The following is a 20,285-nucleotide window of genomic DNA, read 5'->3' as shown; positions in this document are numbered from 1 at the left end:
ATAGTGCCGATGGCAGGGCAGTGCCCACAGAACAGACAGCAAGGCTGAGCAGTGGGAAGGTCTGGTTTGCCCAGACAAGCTGAGCACCTGATAGCATCCAATTACTTCTCTCCAGGATGAGGCTCTCAAGCTGTTGGTCCTCCAGGGTCTAATTTCTGCTCCTGCCACCGCTCACAGAGCTGAGGGAATTGTCTGTGAATTCTGGCCCACCCAGGAGCCCACAGGGACTGGACAGGGGAATCATAAAGGGGACAGTCACTGCAGCGAGTATCAGACAGGTGAGATTCACATGCTGAGTCCTTTCTCTCTGCCTCACTGCCACAGGAAGATTTCCCCACTCTGTTGAGGGGATTGTGGTGAGTTGCCTGTTTGTACCTTAATGCTTAGTGATAAGGGCTGAGGAACGGTGTTCCAGAGTTGAAACGTATATCTATCAGGGCAGCAATACACGATCACGGTGACTTCAAGTGTTTAGTGCTTTTTTTCAAGATATATCAAGGATTTACCAGAATAAATTGGAACTACCAATGTATTGGGGAAAGTGTAGATAATTGTTGGGCCTTAGAATAAGTTCCTTGTTTCTTACTGTGCCTTTCTATCTATCTCATTAGAGTTTTCTGCAGTGTGGTTTTTCATTCCTCAGTAACACAGGAGAGATAGATAGAGCAGCCAAAACCCCTGCAGTGTGTATCTGTGTTACAAGGGGGTTCACCACAAACATGGGTCACACACTGGCCACTATCTGCTCTTCCAAAATTGGGGGGACATGTCTTTTAAAATACCCAACTTGAAACCTGGAGTAAGAATGCCACAGACATTGGGGCTTCTGTCAGACTCTGAGCAGTCAAGTAAAATAATCCCCTCCATTTGCTGAAACTAAAATACTGGTACATTATTTCAGGCCTATGGGTGAAATCATAGAATCCTAGACCTGGAAGAGAGTTTGAGATGTCATCGAATTCAGTCCCCTGCCCTACGCTTGATAGATATCTACCTGACCTGCTCTTAAAAATCTCCAGTGATGGAGATTCCACAACCTCCCTCAGCAATCTATTCCAGTGTTTAACCACCCTGGCAGTTAGGAAGAATTTCCTAATGTCCGACCTTCTCATTCTTAGGCCTCAGTTGGAGTACTGTGTCCAGTTCTGGGCACCACTTTCAGGAAAGATGTGGAGAAATTGGAGAAGGTCCAGAGAAAAGCAACAAAAAGGATTAAAGGTCCACAGCAGTGTGTCTCAACATTTTTTTGCTCATGGCCCCCTTCTGAGCCTCGTTTACCTCTGTGACCCCCCCTCATAGACACTGTTAGTTGGAAAAAAAAGGTACATAATTTGCCTAATGTTCCGTTTTTTCCATGTGGCCCCCTAGAGGTTGGGCGTGGCCTCTAGGGATCCATATGGCCCACGGTTGGAAACCACTGGTTGAGAGGACATGTCGTGTGAAGGAAGACTGAAAGAATTGGGCTTGTTTAGTTTGGAAAGCAGAAGACAGAGATGGGATATGATAGCGGTTTTCAGGTAACTGGAAGAGTGTCACAAGAAGGAAGGAGACAAATTGTTCTCCTTGGCCTCTGAGGATAGAACAAGAAGCAATGGGCTTTAACTGCAGCAAAGTTAGTTTAGGTTGGACATTAGGAAAATGTCTCATCTGTCAGCGTAATTAAACACTGGAATAAATTGCCTAATGCAGTTGTGAAATCTCCATCGCTGCAGTGCAGATATAGCCTTAGAGAGAGAAACTTTGATTTTAAAATTTTCCGTGATGAAGAATCTGCCAAGACTCTTCTTATATTGTTCTACTGGTTAATCACTCTCTCCATTTTTTTTAACGTATATTTCTCTATGCTAGGCTAAAAAGCCTATGTATGTACTTAAACATGGTATCCAAGTCACTTCTTAACTACCTTTTTACTTTTAAATGAATTGAGCTCATTGACTCTATCACTACAAAGCAGCTTTTCTAATCTTTGAATATTTCTATGATTCTTCAGTGTTATCGACATTCCTTTTTATCGTGGGTCCCAAACCGGGACACAGGATTCCCACATCAGTTGCACCAGTGCAAAATACTGAGGTAAAATAACTTCTCAGGGATTCCTTGAGATTCCATCCCAGAGTCACACTGGCTGTTTCTGGATTTGCCTTTGATACAAGCACTGCTACATTCTTTGACCCTAGAAGTAAGCAGAGATCAGGACTTCAGCGAGATTTTTCAAAGCAGGTTTGTACTATGAAACATGCTTTCAAAATATGTATGTAACTATGAATGCTGTGATTGGATAGTCTCTCTTTCCATGTCAAAATCAAAATCCTTCCTGATTGTTGCTTAGCTCATGGCCGCAACTACCTTCTGTGGCAATGAGTTCCTCAGTCTAACTGGACATTGAGTGAAGAACAGATTATTTTCTATCTGCTTTCAATGTACATTTCACTGCATGAACCCTGGTTCTTTTCTTAGTAGAAATGGAAAACACATTCTCGGTGTACTCTTTACTGCTCAGTAACATATACAGGCAGTCCCCGGGTTACGTACAAGATAGGGACTGTAGGTTTGTTCTTAAGTTGAATTTGTATGTAAGTTGGAACTGGTACATAATGTAGGGGAAACTCTAGCCAAACATTTCTCCAGAGCTCAGTTTTATTCTCCCACACCTCACTTCCCTCAGTCCTTTATTCTCAAGCTGAGGTGTCTGCTGAGAAAAGCCGCTCTGCGTCTCCTTGGTCTGCTGCGGGGGGGCGCTAGCTTCACGTCTCCCTGGTCTGCTGGGGGGAAGCAGCTAGTGCGGGGTTGCCTCACCCCGTTTGTAAGTAGGGATCTGATGTAAGTCGGATCCATGTAACCCGGGGACTGCCTGTAGTCTGTTCTATATAGTCTGTTCTCTACCTGTCATTCATATATAGACTGTTCTCATACCCTCTCTTATTCTTTTCCTTTGGTAAGTTAACAAACCCAGTCTTTTCAAACTCTACTTTCAAACATTTCCACCCCACTATCAACCTCCTCTTGGAACAATACAAGAGATCCACTTTCTGGACACTATAGTATAAATGAATGTTGGTCACTGAGGGTGTGTCTAGACTACAGAGTTTTGTCAACAAAAGTGGACTTTTGTCGACAAAACTATACCTGCATCTACACTACCGCTGAGTTCTGTCGACATAACGTTGACAGAACTCAGCAGTTTTGTCGACGCTGGTAAACCTCATTTTACGAGGCATAACACCTTCTGTCGACAGAAGGTGTTATTGCATGTAGGGTTGTGTCTAGACTACAGGGTTTTGTCGACAAAGCAGCTTGCTTTGTCGACAGAACTGAATGTAGTCTAGACACTCTTTGTCGACAGAAGCTTTGTCGACAGTATCTGTCGACAAAACTTCTGTCGGCAAAACCCTGTAGTCTAGACGTACCCTGAAACACCACCAAATTTTGAAAATCCACTGACTGTTAGTACTCTTTTGGCTTGGTCAGTCTGGTTCTTCAGAGTAAACAAACCCAATTTTTCAATCTTTCCTTGTAGATCATGATTTCTAAACCTTTTTTATTGCTCTCCTCTGGACTTTTTCCAATTTGTCCACATCTTTCCAAAGTGTGGTGCCCAGAATTGGACACACCACTTCAGTTGAGACTTAATCAATGCTAAGTAGAGTGGAAGAATGATGACTTGCTCAGAATTCTCTTGCCAATACATCCCATAATTGTTTGCCATTTTTGCAACAGTGTTGCATTGTTTACTAATGTGCCCTCTCTTTTCCGTCCACATGTGTAATAATTATGTGCACTGAAGCATGTGTGAATGTGCACCACCAGTAGCAACAAAAATCTAGCTCTGGACACTCAGCTGAGGCATGTGAGTCTCTCCTGACCAGCTACAGAAGTGCACAGCTTACAGGAAACATTCACTAGGGATTCAGAATCCCATTTAGTTGATTAACTGATTAAACATGATGTTTAACTGGTTAACCAATTAAAGGGAGGCAGGTAGGGGTGCTCTGGTTGGGCTGTAACATACCTCCCCCTCTCCTGCCTGCACATCTAAGCCTGCTGCGAACCAGGGTAGGCAGGGAGCTAGCTGCTCCACCCGCCAGTTAACCGGAACTGATAAGCATCACCCATTAAAGGTAATGCTTACTGGTTCACCCTTCACATCCCTGTTATTGGCTCATATTTTGTGATCCACTATAACCCAGATCCTTTATTCCCTATTTAGTATTTGTACAATTGTTTATTCTTCCTAAGTATGGCACTGTGCATTTTCACTTTATTGAATTGCATTGTTCCAGACCATTTCTAGTTCTTCCTGTTTATTTGTTCCTCGTACTACTTATTGTGATATACAGACATCTAAGACATTTGTTAGATTTATCCTCATTATTTCACCTTGTAGCTCATGGGTTTTTTTTTTCCATTTAATGTATCTATGTATCTATACAGAAAATTAGGGATTTGAGTTAGGACAGGTCTCCAGGAGGTGACATTCCTTGGAAATATTCCATTCAGGCAGGAGTCTTGACACTTGGCCCTATCTGGCTATTTGTGTATGCCTCGAACAAATTCAGTTGTATCTTAGGGCTTGGCTATAAACAATGGTTTATATGATGTGCTCCAGATGAAAGCTAGAAGTAGGTTGGTAAGACTAAGACGTCACCTGCTTCAAGACAGCCCAACAAGGAAAAAACGAGAACACCAGTGTTTATCCCACTCCAGAATGTATCTGTCTCAGCCTGGGTCCTTACCTGGGACACCAGGACTACGTCTAGACTGGCATGATTTTCTGGAAATGCTTTTAACGGAAAAGTTTTCAGTTAAAAGCATTTTTGGAAAAGAGCGTCTAGATTGGCACGGACGTTTTTCCGCAAAAGTATTTTTTGCGGAAAAGCATCCGTGGCTAATCTAGACGCGCTTTTGTGCAAAAAAGCTCCGATCGCCATTTTCGCGATCGGGGCTTTTTTCCGCTAAACAAATCTCAGCTGTCTACTCTGGCCCTTAAGGGACTTTTGCCCCAACGGGAGCAGCATAGTATTTCCGCAAAAAGCACTGATTTCTTACAGTAGGAAGTCAGTGCTTTTGCGGAAATTCAAGCGGCCAGGGTAGACAGCTGGCAAGTTTTTCCGGAAAAGTGACTGATTTTCCGGAAAAACTGGCCAGTCTAGACACAGCCCAGATGAAACATGGTCTGAGTGATCTCATGGCATTGCCTTTTCTGTAGGATTACTTCAACTCCTGGATTCTAAAGTTTTGCTTATATTGTGTCATACCTACCACAGTGAGCTAGTTTCCCAGAGCAGTAAGCCATGACGTCCAGGTCTTTGTCCTGAGATCAAGCAGTTATATTAGTATTAGGTGTTTGAAGGGTTCAAACTTTTCCATCCAATGGGCAGACATACTGCAATTGTCAACATCAAATTTCATCTGCTGTTAGCCGACTGATTCATCTGCCTCGGTTAGCTCCTTTGACGTCTTCTCTGGGCTTGAATTTGAACTAAACAATCTGGTGCCATCTATAAATGTTGCCACTTCGATACTCAACTTCTTGTTAGATTGTTCATAACTATAAAAATATTATCTCTCCTATTTGTTGTAAAGGTATGTCTATTGGCAAAGGCTTTATTGAGCATTACATCTGTGTATAGACTGCTGCTTTTTGTCACCAAAGCTCCATGGTGACAAAAAGTGGTGGCCATTTTTATGCCATTTTTATGCAAATGAAGCGTAGGGTATTTAAATCCCCGCTTCCTTAGCAATTTCAGTATGTCTAATTTACAGCCCTCGGGAGACAGAGGGATGTCGTCTAGACACACCCAAAGCATACAATCCCCCCTCACTGTTCTCCTGTTTATGGGCCCCAATGTTTTCCTCAAATGTTGCCCACGTTTGCACTGTGAGCAGGGTTTCCCAGAGCCATGTGTCGAAGGTACCCAGGTCTCTGTGCTGAGCTCGTACTGTTCAGTTAGAACCTTGTTTGATGTTTGAGGAGTTCCTCTACTAAGCAGATGTATTGAACCTCTCAACGTGAAAGTTGATCTGCCATTCTGCTGCCAAGAAACCTGGTGGGGTTAGCTCCTCCGAGAACTTCTCTAGATTTGACATTAATCTAAAACATCTGTTGCCTTCTGCAAAAGTTGCCGTATCAGTACTCACTTTTATAGACTGACAATAACTATCATGTTTCCTGTGATGTTGATGATTATCTATAACCCCAGCTCAGTGTGCTTCTGTGTTTTCACAGGCGCCCTGTGAATTCCTCAACCCTGTTGTCTCATCCACCACCTCATGGCAGCTTTCAACCTCAGCCCCTCTGACATGTCAACATTCATCCTAAGAGGCATCCCTGGCCTGGAACACGCTCACATCTGGATTTCCATCCCTTTTGCTACTTGCTACATTTTCTGTCTGTTAGGAAATGTCTCCGTTCTGCTTGTGATATGCAAAGAGCAGACGCTGCACCAGCCAATGTACCTCCTGTTCTGCATGCTGGCGCTCACGGACATCACCATGTCGACCTGCGTTGTGCCAAAGGCCCTGGGTATATTTTGGTTCAATTTGAAATTCATCACAGTGAGTGGCTGCCTCACCCAAATTACCTTCCTTAGCACGGGTTTCGCAATGCAATCAGGTGTCCTGGTGTCAATGGGCTTCGATCGCTACGTGGCCATTTGTAATCCTCTGAGACACACCATCATCCTCCCCCACACACGGATAGCTAAGCTGGGACTGGTCAGTTTAATAAGAGGGTTTCTCTGTGTGGTGCCTGTGCCCTTGATGCTGAGCCAACTGCCGTTCTGCGGCAACCGCATCATCCCTCATATGACTTGTGAGGCTATTCCGGTGGCAAAGATTTTATGTGGGGACCTCACATTCTACAGGCTCTATGGCTTGGTGATGACACTTACAATTATTGGGTCAGACCTGACACTCGTTGCCCTTTCTTACTCTCTGATCATCAGGGCTGTTCTTAGAATCTCCTCCCAGAAAGCCCACCTGAAACCCCTCAAAACCTGCACCGCCCACATCGGTGTGATGCTGATGTCTTATACTCCTTACCTTTTCTCTATCATGACAAATCGGTTTGGTGGGAGCATCGCTCCTCATGTTCAAATCTTCTTGACCAACATCTATGTCCTTGTCCCCACCATGCTCAACCCCATTATTTATGGAGTCAAAACCAAAGAGCTTCGTGACAAAATGAGGAAAAACTTCTGCAGAATGTGATCCCATTGGGCTTCGGAATTGAAACCACATCCCAAGAAGGAGACAGCTGCCTCCTCTTTAACCAACATTGCTTTGTCCCTCTTTGTTTGAACTCAGCATTGATCTCAGCATCTCCTCACATCTACCAACTTATAGCTATGTCCCCAATTGCTGCATTGTCCACTGCCGAGTTCCCTCTCTCTGACCAACACCTGGCAGTTTTCCTCTCTGTAACTTCCAGTCCACCAGAAAATACTGCATCTTTGACACACGGTGGTTTCCCATTAGTCCCTGGGGCTATGGCTAGACTACATTTTAGTTTTGAAAGACCACTTTTCCTTGAAAACTGAAGTTTACGCAGATTTTTCAAAAAAGGGTTTTTTCTCTCCCCAAAAATGCATCTAGACTACTTTCATTTTTTAAAGATCCTCTTTTGAAAGTAAGATTGGAAGGAGAAATTCAAATTCCCACAAAATGTGCATATCCTCTTTTGAAAAAAAAGTAGTTTAGACGTACAGTGAGTGAAAACAAATCTTTATCAATCTGAGAAAGTGAAGTTATAATTTTAGACCACAAAAGACAAAATACTCACATAGATATTGGTCTTCTACACCATACCTGCAGTGAGTCTCTTTTTTATTTTGAAATATTATTTCAGTGGGGGCTGGAATCTTTTGGACAGCCTAGGTGGTGGCCAAGAGCTGAAATCACTGACAAACTGACAAAGAGCCAGACCCATTGCAGAAGCAGCAGCTGGTAGGAGCAAGTGGCCAACAGAGCAGCTGGCAGGGGCAGCCAGCAGAAACAGTGGCAGCTGGATGCCAGGAGCAGGTGGCCAGCAGAGCAGCCAGTACAAACAGCGGCAGGATGACTTGCAGGAGCAGCCAGAAAATGGCTGGAAGGAATAGCAGCAGGCAGCAAGCAGCATGGCTGGCAGGAGGAGGTGGTCATCAGGGTGGCTGGTGGGAGCAGTGATGAGTGGCCAACAGAGTGAGTGAGAAGCCTGCTATCCACATCCTATCCCCAAGGGTGGGAAGTGAGCTCTGAAAATCGCCTCTGAGCTCTGATCTGCCCTGACCAAGGGCAGCAACTGCGAATGGGGTATGGAAAAAGTTTGGGAATGTGAATGGGACACTTACATTGCTGGACTTGTGAGCCTGAGAGGCAAAGGACAATGCTCAATCCATTTGAGTTGGAACATTTACTCATGGTTTGGTTAGGGACTAACTTGGTGGTATTTTCCCAAGCTAATGCCATGTTACTTCTCTTCCTCTTAATTAAAAGTCTTTTTTATACTTAGACTCTGTGCTTGCGAGTGGGGAAGCATTGCTTCTCAGAGGCACCCCAAGCTTTGTGAATTTCCGAGGCTGCTGGGTAGGGGCTTGAGCCATTTCTATGACAAAAACAAACCCCTAGATATTGGACCCAGCCCTGGCTGCTGTTGATGCTACCTGGCAGAAGGGTTACACTTCTATTGCCATAGTAGGATGAGATTGTGCAGCGAAAGGTCAGATTAGCTTTAACTGAACATTAACTACCTGCTTGGAAGATCTCTACAGTCACTTCCAAAGGGAAACTTTTAAACCCAGTCAGAAACTTGGCTCAGAGATTTGGGCTGCAAACAAGCTGCCTTGCAAGATGGGTTCATTGGGAGTAAGGAATCTCAGATACCTCATGCTGCAAATGTGCAATGCTGAAAGAATGAAAATATACATCAGCCGATTGTTCCATTATGGGAGTTGGGAATGAAATGTATCTGAATGAGGGCATGTATTAACCCCTAGGGAAGAAAATTGCTTTGCTTTCCCTGTGCCTGTTTTCTACTCCTGTGCTGGGTTGGAAGGTGTTCAGTGCATGCCCTTCCTGGAGACCAAGTACCACCATCACCATTCACTGATGCCCAACTCAGAGCTACCTTTGTAGGGTGCATGCGTGTCTGTAGGGTGCATGCGTGTCTGTATGACGTAACAGAAATAAAATACATTGATATGAGGTTATTACACACTACTGTGAGTCAGACTTTTCAGTGTGTCAGCATGATAGGGTCTGTGCAACCATGGGAGATGATCTCTGGAAGCAATGAAAGAATCTCACAGGGCACGGAGCTGTCCCATGGTATTAGTGCTGATGTAGGACAACTCCACGGGTATGACTAGACTACAGGGTTTTGTCGACAAAAGTGGACTTTTGTCGACAAAACTATACCTGCGTCCACACTGCCTTTGAGTTATGTCGACATAACGCCGACAAAACTCAGCAGTTTTGTCGATGTATGTAAATCTCATTCTGCGAGGAATAACGCCTTTTGTCAACAGAGTTCTGTCGATAGAAGGCATTATTGCATCTACACTGTCCTTTGCGTCCACACTGTTATGTCGACAAAGCGGCTTGCTTTGTCGACAGAACTGGATGTAGTCTAGACGCTCTATGTCGACATAAGTTTTGTCGACAGATCCTGTCAACAAAACTTATGTCGATGTAAGCCTGTAGTCTAGACGTACCCCACTATGTTTGTGCATCAATTTAAGAAAGATCAACCCAGGATTGAAATATGATCATTCCCCAACACTGAGAGCTGGTGAAATGTTACAACGATCATGAGCTGCCAGATATGTATCAACATTGGACCTCAAAAGAGATCTTTGGAAATACTGCTAATCCCAGAATCTGGGTAGAAGAAAGCCTTTTCCATTCTCTTCAGCTTGTGTACATGCATCACCGAGGCTATTGGGGGCACAGCAGAGAGTGTCCATTCAGGGTGAATTGCTCAAAGATGGAGCTACATACAGGCCAGAACTGGGCTCCTCCATTAGAAGGCACACCCGACCTGTCAGAAAGAGCATGTCTGTTTACCACATTTGGTAACAACGTGCCATATAAGGAAGAAAGAAATTAAAAATTGTTCAAGGAGCCAATTTCATGCATCAATTGCAAAGTTCTTGGAGCAGGGGTGTAGCAGCGATAAAATAAATTGCTGGTTTAAGTCATGTCTCTGGATTACAGAAACTGATAAAAAAACCCTGTTCACACAGGGACTAATAAGCTGCAGTATCTTCTGGTGATCTGGGAGTCAGGGAAAGGCTGAATGCCAGGGTGTGTGGGGTTGGCACTGATGGGTAACACTAAAAGAAGCCAACTGATGGTCAGAGAGAGGGAATCAGCAAAGGAGAAAGCAGTGTTCGGTGATGGAGTGGTAAGTCGTTACGTGGGAGGCGTGACAGAGTGAAGTCACAGAAGATGCCTGGGGGGGGGCTTCCCGGGGTGCTGCCAGAGCCATTGCCACTTGCCTTCCTGCTTTCTGGGGCTTCTCACCACTTGGTCCTGCTGAGCCAGCTCGCTGGTCTCCCCCAGCCAAGGCCCCGAGCTGAGATCACCGCCCTTCATCCCTCTTCCAGTCCAAGAAAAGTTCAGTTTAGGCCCCAGCTTCCTGGGATACTACTCCCCACATGGGATCAGAACCCCTCATGAATCATTCAAGTAAACCCCCTTGAACAATGAAAGGAGGATGTACACTCTCATTCCTCCCCCCCCCCCCCCCCCGCACACACACCAGTAACAATTATTTGTACGGGATTTGATAGTAAATAAAAGTAATTTTATTTAAGGACAAGCAGTAGGATGTAATAGGGGTGCAAGTAAAAACAGGCAGAGTGTTGGAACAGAGTCTGGACACTGTGAATGAAGCAAGCAGGAGGGTTTATTACACACTGCACTGGTGGAACGTCATGTCGCTTGTTAGGCTCGATGAACGCTGCCAGACATAGGCTACAATTGATTATATAGGATGCTGATGGGCAGAGGGAAGCGAGAGGGGAGGGGAGAAGATCCTGGACCCCCGGATAGGTGCTAACCATGAGGCGAAATGAGAGAAATAATCTAAATGGTTACATAGCTTACAGAATACCTTATCTCTAGTACAGGTAGTTTAACAAGTACTTAAACAAAGCGGACATCAATTGACAATTATGTGTTAAGTGGCGATGCATCAGTTAGCATCAGGATGCGATCCATTGGTGTTAAGCCTAGGGAATTAAAGAAGAAGGCAGTAAGGGTACATGACAATTGCCTTTCCCTGGAATGTGATTACCTGGGTAGTTATCTCTAGGATGACCTTCTTCCAATGGGCTAAGCAGGGGAAAAGGGTAACCTTCTATTCATGCAATTGTGCCTTTGACATATGTGTTTGTAGACCTGTTCCAGACTTGAGATTTGAGATAGGGGTTCTTAACAGAATATCATAGCCTGCCTCAGAAATCATTACCGTACATAGAGCAAAATAGGTTACAAATTTAAAATAACAGAAAACTATGTCTACATTGCGGGAGGGCGGAGAGGGTTCAGAAAAAGATACGTAAATTGCAAATCGCAACTTCCATATCTTTTTCCTCTTGTTATTTCAGAAGAGTCTTTTCTGACATTTGGCCAGTCTAAACATAGCTTTATTCTAACACTAAAACCTCAGTAGAAACTTATTACAGACCTCACTCTAAAATTGTTCTTATTCCAGCTAAGCCTCCAAGCCAGGGAATTTCCCTACCTCTGGGGCCTTTGGTTCATTCTCCCAGGAGAGCCATGTCAGCCAAATACAAAAACCTGCTAGCCTCCCTTTGTTTTATAGATTACCACTTTGGGCAGGAATTCTGTTTCCACATTCCACTCTTACATGGAAAATCACAGTTGGTCAGTCCCTACAAGATGGGAAAGTCACATGACTTCCTGGGACCAACCACTGCTAATACTTAAAAGACAAAACTGTTTACAGATAATTACCTAGAAATTGAAGTGTCCCAGCACTGGAAACAGCCTTGACAGCTTTCGTTTGCACATTTAAATCCATAAAGCGTTCCATACTCCATGGCTACGTCTACACTGGCATGATTTTCCGGAAATGCTTAAAACGGAACAGTTTTCCGTTATAATTATTTCCTGAAAAAGAGCGTCTACATTGGCAGGATGCTTTTCCGGAAAAGCACTTTTTCCAGAAAAGCGTCCGTGGCCGATGTAGACTTGCTTTTCTGCAAAAAAGCCTCGATCGTCATTTTTGCGATCGGGGCTTTTTTGTGGAAAAGACTACTGGGCTGTCTACACTGGCCTTTTTCCAGAACAGTTTTCCAGAAAAAAGACTTTTGCCCGACCAGGAGCAGCATAGTATTTCCGGAAAAGCAGCTGATTTCTTACAGTAGATCGTCAGTGCTTTTCCGGAAATTCAAGGGGCCAGTGTAGACAGCTGGCAAGTTATTCCAGAAAAGCAGCCACTTTTCCGGAATAAGTGGCCCAGTGTAGACACAGCCCATATGTTTAATTTCACACACAAAAATGATACATACACCAAAATAAGATATAGAGACCTACCGGTTTATAACATTAAGATCGATAGCTTACATGAGGCAATTTGTCACAAGCATTTTGAGTTATGTCTATTTATGTCCATACGTCTATTTCATAAAGCATGGCAGACTGGGCAGGAGTCCATCACAGGAAAAACTGCTCAGACTGTGGACTTCCACAATTTCAGCCAAACTGGTCAGAGTATTCTTGATGAGCGAGGAGGTAGAGTTCCGAAGCCCCGTGTGCTCACATTCTGCAGAAGTATTTGCTCATCTTGTCACGAAGCTCTTTGGTTTTGATCCCATAAATGATGGGGTTGAGCATGGGGGGGATGAGGAGATGGAGGTTGGCCAAGATGATGTGAACAGGAAGAGAGATGCCCTGACCAAACCGGTGTGTCATAATGGTGAAGAGGCTGGGAGTATAATATGTCAGCATCACGCAGACATGGGCCGTGCATGTGTGGAGAGCTTTGAGGTGGGTGTTTTTGGAGGAGATTTTGAAAATGGCCTTGAGGATCAGACCGTAGGACAGTGCAATGAGCATCAAGTCTATCCCAGTGACTAAAACTGCAATCACCAAGCCGTATATTCTGGAGCCTGTGAGGTCCCCACAGGAAATTTTTGCCACAGCTACAGGCTCACAGTACGTGTGAGGGATGATACGGTTGGCACAGAATGGCAAGCTGCTCAGGAGCAAAGGGAGGGGCACCATTAAGAGAACCCCTCTTATCAAACTCACTAGCCCTAGTGTAGCTGTCCGTGCATTGGTGAGGATACTGGTGTATCTCAGAGGGTTACAAATGGCCACATAGCGATCAAAGGCCATTGTCACGAGGATGGCTGACTGCGTCATAGAAACCATGGAAAGGAAGATAACCTGGATGAGGCAGCCACCCACGGTAATATCTTTCAAACTGAACCAAAATATACACAGGGCCTTTGGCATGATGGTGGTAGACAAGATTATGCCTGAGAGCGATAGCATGCAGAGCATCAGGTACATCGGCTTGTGCAGGGCTTGCTCTTTGCCTACAACGTACAGAACAGAGAAGTTCCCCACCAGGTTGATAACGTAGCAAGTAGCGAATGGAATGGAAAACCAGACGTGGGTATCTTCCAGGCCAGGGATGCCCATTAGGATGAACATGGAAGGGTGAGAGGGAGTGCGGTTGAAAGCCACCATGATACTGTGAACTCGTTTTTGGCTTAGAAATGGTCAAGGTGCCTGTGAAAGAAGAGAAGCCCAGCACAGGGGTTACACAGTATAGTGCACAAAGCACAGTGACTATTTTATATTTATTAACAATGTATTGTTATTACCAATCTAGAAAGGGGGGTGAGCCATTGTTATAAGGTGGCTAGATTCATAGAGGGCTTGAGAATATTTGGGTCAAAGTCAAGTCCAGAGAACTCCTCTGGGGAAAGTAAGCAAGCCAGGAAAAAGGGTAACATGGCAGCCGTTGAACTGCAAAGTCAGTTTGCCCATTGGAAGGAGAAGTTCAAACTCCCCAAGTACAAAACAAGGCCCTCGTTTAACTGTACAAGCTCAGGACAGAGGCTCAGTTCTGTGAAACTCTATTCCTCGGCATTTCCTGAGAGAATCTGAGGGGAACACTGGGATCCAGGAGGAGTGGGATGGGAGTTATAGTATCATAGGGTATGTCTACACTACCACCCTAGTTCGAACTAGGGTGGTTAATGTAGGCATATGAACTTGCAAATGAAGCCCGGGATTTGAATTTCCTGGGCTTCATTTGCATGTTGCCGGGCACCACCATTTTTAAATGTCCGCTAGTGCGGACTCCGTGCCCGCGGCTACACGCGGCACAAACTAGGTAGTTCGGATTAGGCTTCCTTTTCCGAACTACCTGTACTCCTCGTGGAACAGGAAAGTCAAATCCCGGGCTTCATTTGCAAGTTCGTATGCCTACATTAACCACCTTAGTTCGAACTAGTGTGGTAGTGTAGACATACCCATAGAAATGGAAGGAAACTCTCGAAGTCAAGTTCTGTTCCCTGCTCTCATGACTGGACCACGCACCATCTGGACCATCCGTGCCCTCTGTTTGTCTAGGGAGGTTGTAGAATTTCCATCCTTGGCAATTTTTAAGAGCAAGATACACAATTTTGCTTAGGATCGCCGACAGCTAGGAACTTTTTCCTAATATCCAACCCAAACCTCTCTTTCTGCAAATTAAGCCAATTTCTTTTTTTTTTTTGGTCCTTTCATGAGAGATTGAGAAGAATAATTGTATTCCTCCTACTGACAGCAGCCCTGTAGGTATTTGAAAGCTGTTTTCATGTCCCCCTCAGTGTTATTTTCCAGACTAAACAAACCCAGTTCGTTCAATCTTCCCTCATAGGTGAAATGAGGTGCCAAAACTGCACACAGTGACCCAGCCCTAATTACTGCAGAGTAGAGTCTTGCTTACTACACTTTTTAAAAAATATATCCCAGAAGGTTGTTGGCTTCTTTTGCAACGGTGTCACACTCTTGACTCATATTTAGCTTGTGGTCTAGGATAACCCCAGCCCCCTTCTGTAGTGCTCCTTCCTAGATAGTCATTATGTCCATTGGAAACTTTCCTGAAGTGACTTTTCAGTGCTGCCATTTGCTCACATGGTTATGAGGCTGTAGTGGGGTCGCTAGTGGGAACAGGAATGGTCTGGAGGGCAGAAGGTGTCAGAGACAACTGGCTACTGTGAGGTCCATGTTACATTATAGTGTGAGACGCCACCTTTCCTTGTTGTGCATCTTGGGTCTTTGCATGAGGCTGACTGCCCCTTCCCTAGTCACTGGTTACAGGATTCCATGCCACTGGGATCTGGATACTGCATGATTCCCCCCACTCTGTCCCACACACAGCACATTCCTCTGAGATAGCCAGAAACTAAAACCCCCATGTCTGGGGCATTCTCAGACTTTGTGTGAAGGTTGGGGAAGTTAAAACACCTGGGCTCCAAATTTTGCTCTATGGGAAACCAATGTCAATCTGGAGCGATGCACTAAGGGCAGAATGTGGGAGCAGATTGTGGCTGGTGTGTGACTTAAGTTTGTTGTAAACCTCCGGTAACACAGACCCTCTCTGCTGAGGCTTTGTCTGCTCCATCTAAGATGCAGTGAAGTTGAGGAATTCAAAAAATATAGTGAACAAAAAGAGGAGGCTACTGAGAGAAAACGTAGGCTGCAGGTAGAAACAAGGGACTGATTTTCAAGACAGATGTTTGTCTAAACAATTTCTAATACATTGGTAGTTCCAGTTGGACCTGGTAAACCCCGGAGCTGTGTCTACATTGGGCCACTTATTCCGGAAAATCAGCCGCTTTTCCGGAATAAGCTGCGAGCTGTCTACACTGGCCCTTGAATTTCCGGAAAAGCAACGACGCTCTACTGTACAAAATCAGCCGCTATTCCGGAAAAGATACGCTGCTCCCGCTTGAGCATAAGTCCTTATTCTGGAACACTGTTCCGGAAAAGGGCCAGTGTAGACAGCCCCGTAGTCTTTTCCGGAAAAAAGCCCCGATCACGAAAATGACGATCGGGGCTCTTTTCCGGAAAAGCATGTCTACATTGGCCACAGATGCTTTTCCGGAAAAAGGGCTTTTCCGGAAAAGCAGCCTGCCAATGTAGACGCTCTTTTTCCGGAAATACTTATAACGAAAACTATTCTGTTTTAAGCATTTCCAGAAATTCATGCCAGTGTAAACACAGCCCTGGTGTGTCTGAAAAAAATAAAACTAAGCAGTTCAAGTTACTGTCCTTGTGAATTCCTGCCCAAATGATTCTCGGTTTTTACCCTGGAACCTTTCCCAAGTCCTAGGCACTGACGTTAATGCAGAAAGCGGCAACTCACCACAATCCTGCTCAGCAGAGAGAGGAAATTTCCTTCCAGCGGCAGTGAGGCAGAGATAAGAGACTCAGCGTGTGAATCTCATAGGACTGACAATGTCTGCGCTGAACCGTCCCCTTTATGATTTTCCTGGTCAGTCCCTGAGGGCTCCTAGGTGGGTTGGGATTCCCAGACAATTCCCTCAGCTCTGTGAGTGGTGGCTGAGCAGAAATTAGACCCTGGAAATTACCTTGAGAGACTCCCCCAGCAGTGAAGTGATTTGATGCTAACAGGGGCTCAGCTTGTCTGGTTAAACTGGACCTTCCCACTGCTCAGCCTGGCTGTCTGTTCTGTGGTCATTGCCCTGCTATCGGCACTACAGGTGGTGAGGCTGCCACATGATACAAGCCCACAAATCAGTTCAGCGGATGGTAGCAGCACACTGCTGCGTGTAGCCCATGCAGTCGTATCAAGTCCATAGGCCTCCAAAAAGTCACTGCGGCCCTTTGGAGGCTGAATTTCCTTGTCCTGAATTGAGGGAAGCCAAGGGGAATGGAAAAGGCTTTCTGCTCCCTGGATTCTGGCATCATAGGCATTTGCCAGTGTCCCTTGGCAATGTCGAAAGTGAGTACATGTCTGGCATCTCAAACTGTTCCTTAGAACCAGGCTGGACCATCCTGCACCTGCTCTAGTACCATGGGACGGTGCCACTCACTCTGTAATGAAGACTGACACAAGGTTGGGGGGTTTCTGTGCTGGCCAGCTAGGGTGTGTTTATACGGTCCTTGTGTTCTACCCAGGCCCGCCGTCCCTCTGCCGAGTCCATGGGATGTACATTGACTAATAGACAAGTTCTGCTTTTGACAGGCCGTAGCAGTTGCTTGTCGCATAACTTGTGCTGACTTTAGTTCAGGCCTCAGGCCTTGCACCAAGCCGTCCTTCAGCCTCCTTCTTTCTGCCCCAGATACACTTAGGCCATGTCTACACTAGACAGAAGATGAATGACACCGTGTCAATCTTTTGGGGTTCAATTAAGTGGGTGAAGTGAAGTCATGCTAACTCAATCTGAGAGGGTGCCCTATGGGCACGGTAATCCTGCACCTTACAAGGTGTAAGTGTGGAGGCAGGAAAAGGAAATAAGGGAATTTGTGTGCAGCCATCTTGGTCTTGTTAACAAGAGAGCAAGAGTCAGGTGAAGTCTGTGGCCTGACAACGCAAGAGCTGTAATTAGACGCTGCCTTTGTCTCTCGCCTCCATACTTGAGATAAGGAGCATCTGGGTGGAACTAAAATAACTGTTAGCCATTGGTGTTTGTAATGGGAAGGAGACTAATTGTTATTGTTATTATATGTAATGGACAGTATATAAACTGCTTCATAATTGCTTGTATTCAAAGATCTGCCTCGGGGGAGGAGGGCTCCCCCCCCATCCAGTTTTTCCCTTGCTGCAGCTCGTAATAAAACTGCCTCTGGCTACTTGTTGCTTACAAACGCAGAGTGAGGACAATGTTTTCTTCTACAGGAGGCTGACAGGAGCCTTTACTTTCAGCCACCTGTGGCTGAGTGGACAGTGATTTAAGATACGCCAACTCTAGCTTTGTAACTACTGTAGTTGGAGTTGTGTATCTTAATTCAACTTTCCCCTTGAGCGTAGACCAGGCCTCAGAGAATTCAGTCACTCTCAACTTGTACATCATTTCCATGACGCCCACTGGATTTCATTGATTTCATATTGGGCTGAAAGAAAAATATGCACCTCCTTGTACAGGTCACGCTTTTATGAGAATGTTGGCCCTCAACACTCAACACTCACCAAACTTCTGTATGAAACAACCGCTGACTGTGGATTGACACCCCCTTTCTGGTGAAAATGCTAAATCCCTTGAATTAACTTGGTGAGCCTTTATACAGGTTATAACATTTATTGCTGCATTATAGACCCCTGCCTTGTCCAAAATCAGGGTCTCTGTCTTGTCGTCTGTCTTGGACAATCATTTTCAAAAAATTGTATCCTTTCCAAAGACACTTGACAAGACATATCTTGTAGAAAATGACTCATATATGTCCTAATTATATTATAATCATACAAATACCCATTAGCCCTAACTTAGCTATTCATGTGTGGGTGAGGATCGTGGTGTATCTCAGAGGAAGACATATAGCAACATAGCACTCAATGGCCATTGCCACAAGGATAGCTGACTGAATCACAGAAACTGCTAACGAAGATAATCTGAGTCAGGCAACTACCTAGAGTAATATCTTTCACGCAGATTTCCACGTTTTCTAGGGCATTTTGCTGCTGTCGTTTGACTCTTGAAAGCCAAAATCCTCGTATTTGTATGATTATAATATAATCATGATAGTCTTACTTGAGTGCGTGCATCATTTTCTATGTGAAGCTATGGATATAAACTATAGATCTTTGTTTGCAGTGTGTTATACCTGAGTGACTTTGTGGGCCAAATGCTTCCAGTTGAGGCAGATGCTTGTGAAGGGTCGTCATGGAGGATATGTTCATAGGTGGCTGTTATATTCTTAGCGTTCATTACTTCCTCTGGCAAGGAGTTCCTCAGGTTCACTATGGCTGAGTCCAGACTCAGGGGTTTTTTCGGGAAAAGTAGCCTTTTCCCGAAAAAACTTCCCCTGCGTCCAGACTCAAGCCGCATTCTTTCGAAATAATTTCGAAAGAATGCGGCTTTTCTTTCGATGGCGGTAAACCTCGTTTCACGAGGAAGAACGCCTTCTTTCGAAAGTTCCTCTTTCGAAAGAAGGCGTTCTTAAATGTAAATAGGGCTTCCTCGAAAGAGAGCATCCAGACTCGCTGGGTGCTCTCTTTCGAAAAAGCGGATTGCTCTTTCGAAAGATCCGCCTGCAGTCTAGACGCGATCTTTCGAAAGAGGCTCTTTCGAAAGATGCTTTCGAAAGAGGCTCTTTCGAAAGAAGCCTGCAGTCTAGACATAGCCTAGGTGTTATTTAACAAAATAATTCCTTCTTTTTCCTTTCTACCTGCTGCCAATTAATTTCATTCATGTTCTTATGCTGTCAGAAGGAGCAATTAACACTTTGTTATTTACCTTCTCCATGGCAAAGATGGTTTTATGGACCTCTATTTTATCCCCATTTATTTGTATCTTTTCCAAGGTGAGAAGTCCAAGTCTTTATCCTCACTTGGAAGCTGTTCCATATCCCTCATCCTTTCTCTTGCCCTTCTTTGTACCTTTTCCAATTCCAATAGATAGTTATTTAAATGAGGAACCAGATCTGCACACAGTATTGAAGATGTGGGTACCATGGATTTGAATAAAGGCAAAATGATATTTTCTCTCTTATTACCAATACTGTTACTAATGGATCTCAAACACTGTCAGTTTTTTTGACTGCTGCTGCACAGGGAGAAGATGTTTTCAGGGAAATATCCACAATGATGCAAAATCTCTGTATTGAGTAACAGCAGCTAACTTCAACCCTTTTCTACGTTTGTTGAGATTATGTTTTCCCATGTACATTACTTTGCATTCCTTAACATAGAATGTCATCTCTCATTTGGTTGCCTGTTCACTTAGGTTTGTGGTCTTCCTTTGTGTCTCTTTGCAGTCTGCTTTGGACTTAACAATTTGGCTGTGTCTAGTCTGGCCAGTTTTTCCGGAAAATCATGCCGATCTAGACGCAGCCTTTGTGTAGTTTTGCATCATCTGCAAACTTTGCCACTTCACTTTCCCAGATCATTTTTGAAGGAATATATTTTACAATAGTGGGCCTAGTTGAGGACAGATGGTTGGCTGTATGTGTGTGTGTTCTACAGCTGACCTCCAGTGAAGTGCTCAACAACCACTAATTTGTTATGGTTCGAAGGCACCAAGCCTTGTGGATTGCAAAGTATCACGGTTATAGCACCTGGCAGACCTTACGGGAATTGGGAGCCATGTGTACCCATG

The 20,285-nt window shown here is 44.7% G+C and overlaps 2 protein-coding genes across 2 annotated transcripts; one reads left to right on the top strand and one right to left on the bottom strand.

The window, feature by feature from the left end:
* Positions 1-6,603: 6,603 nt before the first annotated feature.
* Positions 6,604-7,209, top strand: LOC142829618 (olfactory receptor 52P1-like). The gene has a single exon (XM_075930213.2). The coding sequence runs from the start codon at positions 6,604-6,606 to the stop codon at positions 7,207-7,209; it is 606 nt and encodes a 201-aa protein (XP_075786328.2).
* Positions 7,210-12,556: 5,347 nt separating this feature from the next.
* LOC106732539 (olfactory receptor 52N4-like) lies at positions 12,557-13,701 on the bottom strand. Its single transcript, XM_025188601.3, has one exon. It carries the CDS (start codon positions 13,699-13,701, stop codon positions 12,763-12,765), a length of 939 nt encoding a protein of 312 aa, XP_025044386.2. The 3' UTR covers positions 12,557-12,762.
* Between the last annotated feature and the right edge of the window lie 6,584 nt (positions 13,702-20,285).

This window comes from Pelodiscus sinensis, chromosome 1 (assembly GCF_052426305.1).
Source record: "Pelodiscus sinensis isolate ZL-2025 chromosome 1, ASM5242630v1, whole genome shotgun sequence".
Classification (NCBI taxonomy): Eukaryota; Metazoa; Chordata; order Testudines; family Trionychidae; genus Pelodiscus; species Pelodiscus sinensis.
Note: the sequence above shows the minus strand (reverse complement) of the source record. Positions and strands in the feature narration are given on the sequence as shown.

Coding starts and splice junctions, on each gene's coding strand:
- LOC106732539 (XM_025188601.3), bottom strand. CDS start 13,701: ATGGTGGCTTTCAACCGCACTCCCTCTCACCCTTCCATGTTCATCCTA.
- LOC142829618 (XM_075930213.2), top strand. CDS start 6,604: ATGCAATCAGGTGTCCTGGTGTCAATGGGCTTCGATCGCTACGTGGCC.